At 45.2% G+C, this 11,988-nt stretch overlaps 1 protein-coding gene across 1 annotated transcript; it reads left to right on the top strand.

Annotated features, from left to right (window-relative positions):
* The first annotated feature begins 1,304 nt into the window (after positions 1-1,304).
* On the top strand, positions 1,305-9,024 carry ECRG4 (ECRG4 augurin precursor). The gene is made up of 4 exons (XM_051772715.1): positions 1,305-1,717; positions 2,385-2,432; positions 4,916-5,073; positions 7,377-9,024. Exons 1-4 carry the CDS (start codon positions 1,636-1,638, stop codon positions 7,536-7,538), a joined length of 450 nt encoding a protein of 149 aa, XP_051628675.1. The 5' UTR covers positions 1,305-1,635; the 3' UTR covers positions 7,539-9,024.
* The last annotated feature ends 2,964 nt before the right edge of the window (positions 9,025-11,988 follow it).

Genomic DNA, 11,988 nt, shown 5'->3' with positions numbered 1-11,988 from the left:
ATCTGTTCCAGTGTCTCACCACTCTCACAGTAAAAAATTTCTTCCTAATATCTAATCTAAATCTACTCTCTTTCAGTCTGAAGCCATTCCCCTTGTCCTGTCACTACATGCCCTTCTAACAAGTCCTTATATGAAAGATGAGCAGAGAGGTTTGAGAATTAGCTCAAGGGTGCTGGGGAATGAAGGGCAGCAAGGGAAAAGCTTTGAGTGCAGGTCCAAATAATTTTTTCACAAGGGGAAAGATCCACTGGGCAAACAGGAGCGGTTGCATGAAGTAGCATTCAGGCTGAGACTGAGGCACTGCTGAGGGACCAGCCCATGCTGATGATTCTTCTGCATTTTATGGTGAGTGATAAAGCCAGCCATGGGGTCTGGTCCCACTCCCACAGTTAGCTGCATCTGAATAGCACTGACAGGTTACACATTTCATCACAGGGAGTTGCCACACCACTGCACAGCTCCCTCAGTGTGCACTCCTGTATCTGTATATATGCACACATACATATTCAATATACATATTTATATACGATTACACCATATACAGTATGCAAACTGTGTGTGTGTGTGTGTGTGTGTGTTTATTCAACTGCAACTGATCTGGAACTGATCCTTGTATCACAAAGCCAAGGCCTCAGCACTTGCCGGATTTCTCACAAGTAGTTTACAGAGAGAGCTCAGCTCTATCTTGTTCTACTCTGGCACGGGTTCAGCAGGAGGTGAGATGCTCATAACGGTCTCCTGGGTGTTGTGGGTCTCTGCTGTGAGGGAAGAGAGAGGTTTGTGTCTGAGGATGGGTAAGGAATTAACTAGGAATGCATCTGGGGTGTGTCTGGCATCTGCAAGGGAAGGAACTGAAAGATTAATTCACTGAGGGAAAGTTAAGTCTCAATTAGGAAAAGAGAGAGAAAGTTTAGGCATCAGTACAGTTATGAACCTCCTGAGCAAGGGCTTTTAGTTTGTGACTTTGCTTTTGGTCCCTGAGTTCTTACAATAAACTAAAACTGTCTATATGCAGAAAAAGAAATCAAAATTATTTGAAATGCATTGCGGTTTTCTGTGGGTTTGGGCGATGGGAGGAAGGGAGAGGAAAAAAATCCTGAACTAAGTCACCTTTGGTGGATTCTGATTAGTTTTTCCACCAGACAATCTCTCCATTTCCATCTGATTTTACAAGGAACAGACAAACTGAGTTTATATAGAGAGCAGTGTGAAACGACAGACTACAGCTATTTTTTTAACTCCCCTGTCAGAAAAGCCAGCATGAACCGCTGTCGGGTCTTTTCCATTCTCACTGGATTGATTACGTGTAACACCAAAAAAAGGCGTTGCTGGCAAGTGGCCGAGCACACGGGTGGGTGCCTGGTCCTGCCCAAACGAATCTCGCTGCACCTCCAAGCGCAGGGTGCACAATCCCACGGAAGTCCGCGGAACTCCACCCGACGCCGGGGAGCTACCGGGGCCAGGAGCGCTGTCTCTGGACCCGCCCTCCCCTCCCCGGTCCTGCCAGCTCCCCGCCCCTCCTCGTGGCGTCGGGCCTCCTCCCTCCGCTTCGGCTCCTCCGTCCCTGCCTCTATCTCCATCCTCTCCGTGTCCTCCCGCACAGGTGGGTCTCCTCGCCTCGCCGCCCCCGCCGCGATGCCGCCCCCGCGTCCCCTGCCCGGGCCGTCCCTGCTCCTCCTGCTGCTCCTCCTGCTCCCGCTGCTCTGCGCGGCCCCCGGTGAGTGAGAGCGGCGTGCGGGATGAGGGACAGAGGGAAAGCGTAACCCGGCGCGTCCTGGGGAGCGGGAAAAAGCCTTTTCCTGGCATTCCGCGTGGGTTAGCACCTTCGGACGCTCCAAAACTTGTGCAAGTTGGGCACCTTTTAAAAAAGGTGCTTGTTTGCCAGTGAACTAAAGCATTTCGGAGCAGCCGGGCGCTTGCAGGTCTCCTGTTGTGCTGCCGGACCGTGGGCTAATGCCTTGGGGATCAGCAGGATGACTGCTTCGATGTACTTTCGGGCAGACTGCCAGTCTGCCAGACAACTTTGGAGCAGTTAGCATGGCCCTCACCCAGTGACCAGGGTTTTGTGCCTCAGATGCTGGTACTGGCAACAGCTGTGGTATTCTGATGAAAAATATAATTTACTTGGTGAAGAAGGCCAGCATCAGGATTCTGTTACCAAGAAGAGCTGGGGAGGGGATGCTGGAGTGTCAGAAGCTTCCCTGCGGTGTGTGTTGCACTCAAATGTGGAAAAGGGAGTAAAGAGAAGCACTGGGAGAAGTTTCTCTCTTTTGCCTGTTGACCTGGAGCTATGACAAAAATACATCTGGTATTTTTTGAGAAATAATCTTTATGTTGTTATTTCCTTCTCAATAAATGCATGTGCTTTATTTTTATTTGTCTAGATGTTTCAAGGGGAAATAAGCTTAAACTGATGCTTCAGAAACGAGAAGGTAAGTAAGGAAGCAGCCAAATGCTTTCCTTTATTTTTCCTTTGAGTCAGTTGCTGTCAGTCGAGGCTGCTGCTGTGGTGTCCCTGTACCTCCAGCCCAAGGAGAACAGATGGAGCAGCAGGCTACAAGCACACAGCCACTTTCGCTACGTACCACACCAAAACCTCCTGCTTGGGCAGAGCCTGTGCCTGCATGCCTGTTTGGGACCTGGTATGGGCAAGGCTGCAGGCTCTGCTTACCACAGCCCACTCCAAAAACTGGGGTTCCCAACCTCAGGCAGCACCACTGCCTTTTCCTCTGTGCAGTGCATAGCACCTACCTTTTCCAGTGTATGCATGGCAGATGTGGCATTTATCTGGTTCATTCTGGGAAGTCAGAAGCTTTTCCGAGGAATTATAATGCATGGAAATTCTGCTGGCTCAGGCACAGAGAAGAAAATGTGCAAACCTGGCTTGCTTATGATGCCTTGACTTGTTCTTTTTGTCTTCTTGGTCCCACATGTACTTCCTTTTTGGAAGACTGCTTTCTTACAGGAGAGATGATGGGCCCAGCAGTCAGATGCACAGAATGGCTTGCTGGTTGAGGGAAGGATGTGGAAATCATGCCAACTGGGAACAAGCAGCAGATGAAATATCCCAGAAGTTTTGATCACCTCCCCTCAGTCTGCTTTGTCGCTGAACCAAAATATTTATACCGCCACAGAGGGGACTCCCACTTTCTGCAAGCCTGCCTGATTTCTCACTGGGTTTTTTCTGGCATCACCCAACATCTCTTACCTGCCCTAAAATATGTATCCCATCCACATCTGTTTTCCTTGTGTGCGGGTTCTCTACGTCACCATTCTGCAGTGTTTGTGTGCAGACAGGAGCAACCCACGCCCTCCCTGCACCCCAGCAACAGGCCACTTGTTTGTTCAGTTCCCCTGGGGAGAGGGACCACCAAAGGGGAGGCTTTTGGAGCACGCAGACAACATGGCTTAGACCAGGAAGAACTGCAAAGCCTTGAAGGAGGGAACATGTAGCCCCTGTAACTCCAGCCTCACTCCCCTTTTCTGGTTGGTTTCTAAAGTGAGCAGGCCAAGTGCACAGTACTGTTTCCCTTGCTGGCAGTGTCTCTTGTGTGAGGCTTATTCATGGGACATTTGCTCAGCTGTCCCTCTTCCCAGTAATAACACCCAGCTCACCCTGTTACCAGTTTCCAGCTCATCATCACAGGACAGCCTACTGTTTCCCACTCTTTCTGCAACAACTCATCTATCACTTCTATCTCTTGAATCACCTCCTCACTGCAGTCCTTTGTCTCCCTGACAGTCTGACCAGCTCCTACTTCAAAGGTTTCCACATCTCCCCTTGACTTCCCTCCCTGCCTGCCCTAGTCTCTTCCCTTGCAACCTCCAAAATTCAAAAATCTCCATCGACACCCATGTTCCTGATTTCTCCCTCATTCCAATGAACGCTCTGAAGCCAAGACATTTCTCCTACTCCCCCAAGTGTTTCTTGTTTCACAGGCAGATCAATACCAGGTTTTATCATTTCTGTATGTGGCTGGGGGCTGGCCAGTCATAGAATCATAGAATTGCTAAGGCTAGAAAAGATCTGTAAGATTGAGTCCAACCATTTACCCAGCACAGTCACGTTCACTACTAAACCATGTCTCCAAGTGCCACATCTATGTGTTTTTTGAACACTTCCAGGGATGGTGATTCCACCACTTCCCTGGGCAGCTTGTTCCAATGTCTGACCACCCTTTCAGTGAAGGAATTTTTCCTAACATCCTGTATAAACCTTGCATTATTTGAGGCCTTTTCTTCTTGTCCTGTTGTAGTCCTCACATCCATACCTTTTGGAGGTACATAAATTCCTCTAGCAGCCAGAGCAGATTGCCTGACTCTTGGCATGGAGCAAGCCAGACAGTCACATCTGAGTCTGGCAAGTTGAGGCCATTCCCATGCACCCACCATGCAATGTGCTATGAAAGCCTAATGGGCTTTCATTTTCAGGCATACAGGGCATTTAGTAGCACTCATTATTTCAAAGCTACTTTCTTACACAACAGATTTAGAAATCTATCTTTTCCTGTGTGCCTCTCTTCACCCTGAGAAGTTAGCAGTGTTTCTCCAGCTTCCTGAGGCTTCATTCCAATTTCTGCAACTGCAGCACAGAGAGACCAGTCTTCTGTTCTCTCCTCAAAGCACAAACACATTGTGTATGTGCTCTTTGGGTGTATACATTTAAATTCCTCACTAAGCTGCTGTCTGAGCTCAGAACAGCTTTTCAAAAATCCAGGAGAATGAGGGTAGCTGAGAAATCCTATTACTTCAGTGATTCTTGGGTTTATTACTGTACTCTGTGACAGTCATAGCACTGGCAAGCACAAAGGTGATGGCATGATGTGAGAAGCATTTTCTTACCTGCTGCAAGCAGTACACTCCAGGCTGACCAAATATTTCCTGGCATGCCTTTTGTGGGGGGAATTAATTTCAGCCCCTGTTGCTGCAAAGCCTGAGGTGTCAGTGAAGGAAATGGCAGCCAAGGAGTTCCTGAGCAGCCTGAGACGCCAGAGGCGCCAGCTGTGGGACAGAAGCCAGCCTGATGTACAGCAGTGGTACCAGCAGTTCCTGTACCTGGGATTCGATGAGGCGGTGAGTATATGAAATGGAGAGCAGCAGGAAGAAAAGAAGGCTCTGGGAAACATTATTGCAGTCTTTCAGTACTTACAGGGAGCTTATAAAAAAGAGGGAGAGCAGGTAGTGATTGGACAAGGAGGAATGGTTTTAAACTAAAAAAAGAAAAGATTTAGATTAGATATCTGGAAGAAATTATTTACTCACAATTATTTAGTTACTTGTGGTGAGGCACAAAGCAGGTTTCCCAGAGAAGTGCTGGCTGCCCTATCCCTCTAAGTGTTTAAGGCCAGGTTGGATGGGACTTTGAACAATCTGGTATAGTAGAAGGTGTCCCTGTCCACAGCAGGGGGGTTGGAACTAGATGATCTTTAACGTCCCTTCCAAGCCAAGCTTTTCTGTGATTCTATAAGGCTTGGGAGGGGTTCAGACTGAGCAGTGGTGAGTGAGGATGCACAGCCCCGGGGTTTCCAGGGAGAAGCTGCTTCTGTCCACCGAGACTGAGATTTCTTCTTTTAAAGTAGCAAATGTCACACGGAAATATTAGCTCTCTTACTTGTTAAAGATTTCTGCAAAATGTTATTAGTAGAAAAAAATTACATTAAGATTTTTGGTGGAGTTCCTGCCTGCTATTGAAGGTAAGCTTAATAAATTGCAATTGGACATATGAACAAAGTTTGCTTTGAGAAATAAATGGCCAGGCTCAAAGCAATCAATTGTATTTCAGGAAATTAATTTGTCAGCCTCAACCTAATCAGTTTGCTTTTAAACACGCTCAGAAATCCACACCAAACTGGTTATGATTGGCACTCATAACTCGATGAAATAGCACTGACATCATGTACCTAATGCACACATGTGCCTCCTTGGTGTGGGCAGCTCCTGACCACCACCAACACCAGCAGCTGTGACTCAACTCTAAATGTGAAAGGAAAACCATTTGATAATATTCAAAAGAGAAGGATACATTTTTTAAAAGCAGTTAATTTGTAAAAAGACTGGAGTGGAATCAAGCTCTGCACAAAGCTCTACTAAATAGATGCTGAAATAGGGCAAAAATAAGTGCATTTGGTTGCAGTCCAACATGTAGCATCATTTCTACTTTTAATAAGGGATAAAAATAGTTATAGATGTTGAATTCTTGGCTTCTGTCAGCTGCATGAATATGTTTAATAAAATTGCTTTGGAACAGGCAAGCTGGAGTACATTTTAGACCTTCATGCTATGTGAATTGCTTAGAAGATGAATGCACTCATTTTCAAAGCTGCAACAATTAGAAAAATAATCCTTTGCTTGAGCTGAAATAATGAAGGGTACTTTTTTTAATTCTCCTGGACATTATGTGGATATTTTTAACAGCATGGCTATATCCCCCTTCATCAATAGGAATAGAAAAAAATAGGAAAAGTGTTTCATACATCAGAAACTTAAGACTGGGGGCAAATACCAAAAGTAGTAAAGACAAGCCATGCAGAAAAAGTGAATTCTCCTCTGAGTTCCTGTGTGTATTTCAAAAACTGAAATGAGGCCTGTTGAGGGATACAATGAATCCACTTAGTAGGTTTTCTTGAGTATTAAGACACAGTTTTAACAATGAAATAACTGTTTGTTCCAGCAAAGGACTTGGGTCATACTTAGCCATTGTGTATTTTGCAAAATTTTTTTTTTCAAATCTCAGCCAAAAAATATTTCCAAAGAGTCATTCAGATGGAAAGGCTTTGGCTTGGCAAGTATTTGATATCCTTGCACACTGTTTTTCCTCTGCCGTTTTGAGCAGAATTGAACTGCTTATTGCATTTCCATAGCTAGAAGGCTGCACTGTCCCTTCATTTTTATCCATGGAAGGTGGGAATGAGAGATCACAGACAGAAAGCAAAAGCCTGTTGCACCCCAGTCATGGACATAACAACTAAAGGCACGGAACAACAGACAACTAAACCTTTACATTTTTAAGTGCAAAACATTAAAAAACATTAAAATGGTTACCACTGACAAGGTAATAGAGATATTAAAGGTGCTTAGTGGACATTTCAGTTGAAGGCATTCTCACTTTCAGCACTTTAGAGTGGGCAGAGAGTGTAGGAGTGGGTGCCGGGTGGGGTTGGAGAGGGACAATTCCTGCACTCAGGATCCTGATGATCCCATAGAGAAGGTAAAAGGTCTCAAAACCTCTTAGATCTAAAGATTTAATTTACGACAAATGTGTGAAGGATCCAAATTTTTGAAAGAGGCTCTTGCACCACTTCTGTTTCATCTCACTGTTGTAAAGTTTCAGGCTGGAAAGCAAATGTCCCCCCTTTTTTTTTTTTCATTTTCGACAGAAATTTGAAGATGACATCTCCTACTGGACAAACTTAGGGCGTGCTCGTAATGAATATTATGGTGGGTACTACCAGCACCACTACGATGAAGATTCTCCAATTGGCCCACGAGATCCACACAGCTTCAGGCACGGAGCAGGCGTCAACTATGACGATTACTAAAGTCATTTATCCTACTACAGCTGGTGCCTGTAGGGCTGCACTGGGCAAAAGTGAGTCCTCCCTTGGTCAGAATGACCCCGCTTTCTTTCTATTCATGTCAAACAGCAAGAGTAAAGGAACTGCCAGACTTTGATGAAAGCAACATGATTTTAACTACCATTACTTAGTAGTACACTTTATATAAAGTGTTTTAGAAATAAAGCTTTTTCGATAAAATAAGCAGGTTGCCATTATTCAGTAGAGTTCATAACAAGTTTAATTCCAACTGTATTACTACGGATTTCTTTTTAAAGGGCACTTTCATTTGCAAAATTACATTATATCATCTACTTTGGCATATAGAATATATAATATAAGCCAGTATACTTAAGATGTGCCTGCTCATTCAGATTTTTATCAACAAATAAATCCAATTATTCTTGTGGGAAAAGAGAAAAAATTCCTCTCAATTGAAGTGTTGCCTTGTTGCCTCCTCTGTTGTTTCCATACCTACTGCACACAGCCTGTATGACATGGCACTTCTGCACTCCTACTGGGTCAAGGACAGATATTCACAAAAGCTAAATTCAGTGCAGAGGAACTGGTCTACCTACAAAGCTTGTGAAAAGAGTCTCCAGGGAATGGGCTCAAGGCATGAACCTGACTTCAGAAGTAATTGCTGAGATGCAGAGCATCTAACCTGAGTGGCCCCAGCCCCTCCCAGGCACGATAACCCAAAGGTTATCTTTGGTGAATATTCCCCTTTTTGTCCATTCTACTAAGCGTCAAGCTTTCAGCTGAGCTCTAAACAACAAGCTAAGCTATTTAAAATGAAGTTAGTATCAGACAGCATCCAACACAGTCCCCTGACATAATTTCCTACTGTGAAGTTCCCTCTATCCCCAATTCAAACTGGAATGTATGCGCATTAGTCTGAGCATCAAAATATATCAGAGACTTGGCATCTGTCAAAGGGAGGGTTGTTGGTGGCATCATGTATGTTAAGAACCCTGAAATACAACCAACTTTTGTACCACAGCAATGTCAGCCAATATTGTAGAAAAGCACTTATGGAAATCTAAGCCTAGGAGGGAGATTTCGGTGGTCAGGGGCTTCAGGAGGAGCTCGGCAGGGGAAAGCCCTGCTGGTGCTTGACAAATGTAGAGGACTGGGAAGGGGCAGGTGAGGAAGGCTGGCTGCTCCTGAAGAATCAGGATAAAGAGAGATGAAATGGTTTCCTCCAGCCATAGCAGTTAGAGAAGACAGCATGGATGCTTTAGCTGTCTGTCATCTAAAGCTTACAAGAAATTTCCAAAGCATGGATCATGGCAACACCATTCTTTACACTTCACTTCTTTCTTAACTCTGAGTGTATTTCCTAATCTTTCAGTTAAAGCCCTCATTATGTTATGGACTGGTGTCTAGGAGAGGCAGCCCAGCACTATCCAGCTCCTTCCAGGAACACTTCCAGGGAGATAGCTCTTTGCTGAAGGAGTCAAATGGAAAAAACATATTAGTCACTTCTCTGCATGCACACATACACGCTAGCCTAACATGCTCCAAACCCTCAGCTTTCCCAAGGCTTGCTCTTAGCATCCTTGCCAGCATAATTGGTTTAAACTGCTGCGTTTTCTTCGTAGAAGAGCCTTTATTCCAAATAGAGAATAATCCCATTCTGAGTCAAGCAGACTCTTGCACAGCTGGAATACACCTATTCCTAGAAGAATACTTCCAGTTTGCATCCTACAAAAAAAGTGCACTGAATTTGGCAACGTTTGAAGCATGCTGATAATTTTCATCATTTCCCAGAATTTACAACAACTGGGAATTCAGACCTGCTGAATAAGGAAGAATTTAAAAAGTGCTGAAAATTAAGATCATCCCTCCCTAGGCCTTTGTAAGTTGTGTCCATTCCTGCAGGCTGACTCAGTCTAGCAGTTTTCTGTGCCTTGCAGGCTCACAACCAAGTCTATGATCTCTATCTTCTGAATTCTCTAAGAAAAAAAAAAAAAGAGAATCTTTACCATTATGTTGTGTTGTATGGTTAAGGACTGGGATAGAGTTAACTTTCTCCGTAACAACACGTATGATGCCACGATTTAGATTTGTGACTAAACCAGTGTAGGCAGAACACCAATGTTCTTGCTGTGGTTGAACAGCGCTTGCACAGCCTCAAGACTGCCCATCTCCCACACTGTCCCCTAGCAGGCAGGCTGGGGGTGGGGGAGAGGTTGGGAGGGGGTGTGAGTGGGACAGCTGATCCAAACTGGCCAATTCTGCCTGATAGAATGACTTGCTCAACACTCAAAGCTGGGAAGAAGAATAAGGGGTAGGGGTTTTGCCTTCCAGGGTAGCTGCTGCTAAGGGACAGGGTGAGCAATAGTCTTGCTTAGGGGAGATAGTGAGTAGCTTTTACATCACTTGCATATTTTTCTTCTTTGCTTCGGTCATTAAACTGCTCTTACCTCAATCCTCAAGTTTACTCATTTCTGATTTTCTAATTCTCTCCCGTGTCCCACTGGGGCAGGGAATGGCTGTAAGGGTACTTTGTTGCTGGCTGGGGTCACCCACCACAGGCAAGCTCTGAGGAGAGGGCACCCTCCTTCCTGCAGACGGGTGCACCTGGCTTGAAGTGCAGCAGTTGCAATGACAAGAAAGCAAGCAAGGATGAGCCATCACAGGTTTGGGCTGAAGGAGGAAGACTATCGAGGAAAAAAATTCATCAGATATGCATGGAGTGCTTCAAAGTTAATTTTCTTTGACTATCCCTGAACAGACAAAAACTGTGCTTCCCCTCCCAGCCTTTCCATTCTGCTGTGCAAACAGCACAGAGCACTTCACCTCATCACCACTCCCAGCCATCCCAGCACTGACATCACGTAACCTCACTCCACCAAGACAGAAGAGCAGCAATTGTTCATTGTGGCTCCCCACAGAACAGGAACAGCTTGGCCATACTCCAGCACTTCATATTTCAAAACCCAATGCCCCCAGTTTGTGGGTGTCAGCCAGGCAAATCCATCGGTCAGTCTGACAGGGCAGTCCCGCCTACTTTGCTGGCAATACCTGCCAGGAAATCCTTCTGCCAAAGCAAGGAAATATTACTGCTGTGTCCCCACAGCCACTCTCACACACATCCTCAAGTCTAGACCGAGATCTTTCTCTCCAAATCCAGTGTCTTCAGCAGCAATCTTATATACTTTTTTTTTCTTTTTTTTTTGAGGGGCGGACAGGCCTTCATTCCCTTTAAGTTATTTGTAACACAGACATTTTGAGAATGGGGGATTGGGCACTTCTATTCCAGGACTGTCTCCTGGGTGAAAGATGTAGCTTTCCTTGATCAAAACAGTGTTCTCTACAGTGGGGTGGACAGAGCCCAGATTGCTGTGCTTGGCTTTGACAGCACTTAAAGGCCACTGTTCCCTGTGGCTCCATGCTTTGGACCTTCCAGCTGCTTCAGCCATGGCATGAACCAAGGCATTCAGAGGATCCCTGTCCTTGCTGAAGAGCGTGTCAGAATCTAGGGAAAACACAGCAAGAATGACCAAGCTGTTGCTTGTTTCAGGCTGTAAATGGCAACAAATCAAGGTGGACAAAAAGTTGCCACTTTGCTATTATCAAACAGGCAAGTGAGACAAGGAAAGGGACTGGGAAAAGAGAACCGGAATCTGATTTTTTGGCAAGAAATATGAATTGTTTTTTCAGCAAAACCTCCCTGTTGATACAGAACTGCATTCAGGAACCTCCTGCCATACAGGAGTCCTGCTTTGCTTCAGAGCTATTGCTGCTCTTCCTGGTAGCTCTAGGGAGTCAGGGTCGCAAAGGAGGCATTCCCTTCTCCTGCCACCTGAGATCCCAGGACAAGGAAACATTCATAACAGAGCAACTATGGATTTGTGGCAGCTATGTTCCCAGCAATGTCAGGAAAGGGATGTGTGGTGGTTAGGGCTAGCAGGGTTGAGCACACAGTTCCCTTGTTGTTAACAAAGCATCTTGTTCCTGTGGACAGGTGGGCTCTGATCAGCCCCTAACAACCTTCAAGGACTTCTAAGCCTCAGGTAGCATTAAACTCAATACTAATAAGGCTATGGACTAGCTAAATGCATCAAACTAATTGAAGCCCCACTTTGCTCTCTGTAGCCTGTTCTCTAAGGCAATTATGCCTCTTTCAACTTTGAAACTCAGTTCAAACCCTGAGAAGTGCAAGTTTTTTCAAACATATTTCTTGAAAAAACAGATGATTAAAACACATTCATAGATGTCCAGAGGGCAGTGAACTCACTGGCTACTAAACCCACTGGCATCTATATAGGTTAGGAGAAGCTGCAGACACCTTGTACACAGGGAAACTGTCAGATCATTATTTCCCCATATAGCAAAAAAATCTAACCTAAAGACAGGCATGAGGCTTCTCTAGATTATACATTCATGGAACTACTTAAAATAAATTATGTCTGCAAGCCCCACTGTA

The sequence above is a fragment of the Manacus candei genome, unplaced genomic scaffold (assembly GCF_025592945.1).
Source record: "Manacus candei isolate 608988 ecotype Guabito, Panama unplaced genomic scaffold, ASM2559294v1 h1tg000159l, whole genome shotgun sequence".
NCBI classification, from domain to species: Eukaryota; Metazoa; Chordata; class Aves; order Passeriformes; family Pipridae; genus Manacus; species Manacus candei.
Note: the sequence above shows the minus strand (reverse complement) of the source record. Positions and strands in the feature narration are given on the sequence as shown.

What these genes read in the sequence shown, in the direction of transcription:
- ECRG4 (XM_051772715.1), top strand. Translation starts at nt 1,636, where the DNA reads ATGCCGCCCCCGCGTCCCCTGCCCGGGCCGTCCCTGCTCCTCCTGCTG. An exon ending in GATGCTTCAGAAACGAGAAG is followed by an intron (nt 2,433 to 4,915) that starts GTAAGTAAGGAA and finishes AATTAATTTCAG; the next exon opens with CCCCTGTTGCTGCAAAGCCT. An exon ending in ACCTGGGATTCGATGAGGCG is followed by an intron (nt 5,074 to 7,376) that starts GTGAGTATATGA and finishes CATTTTCGACAG; the next exon opens with AAATTTGAAGATGACATCTC.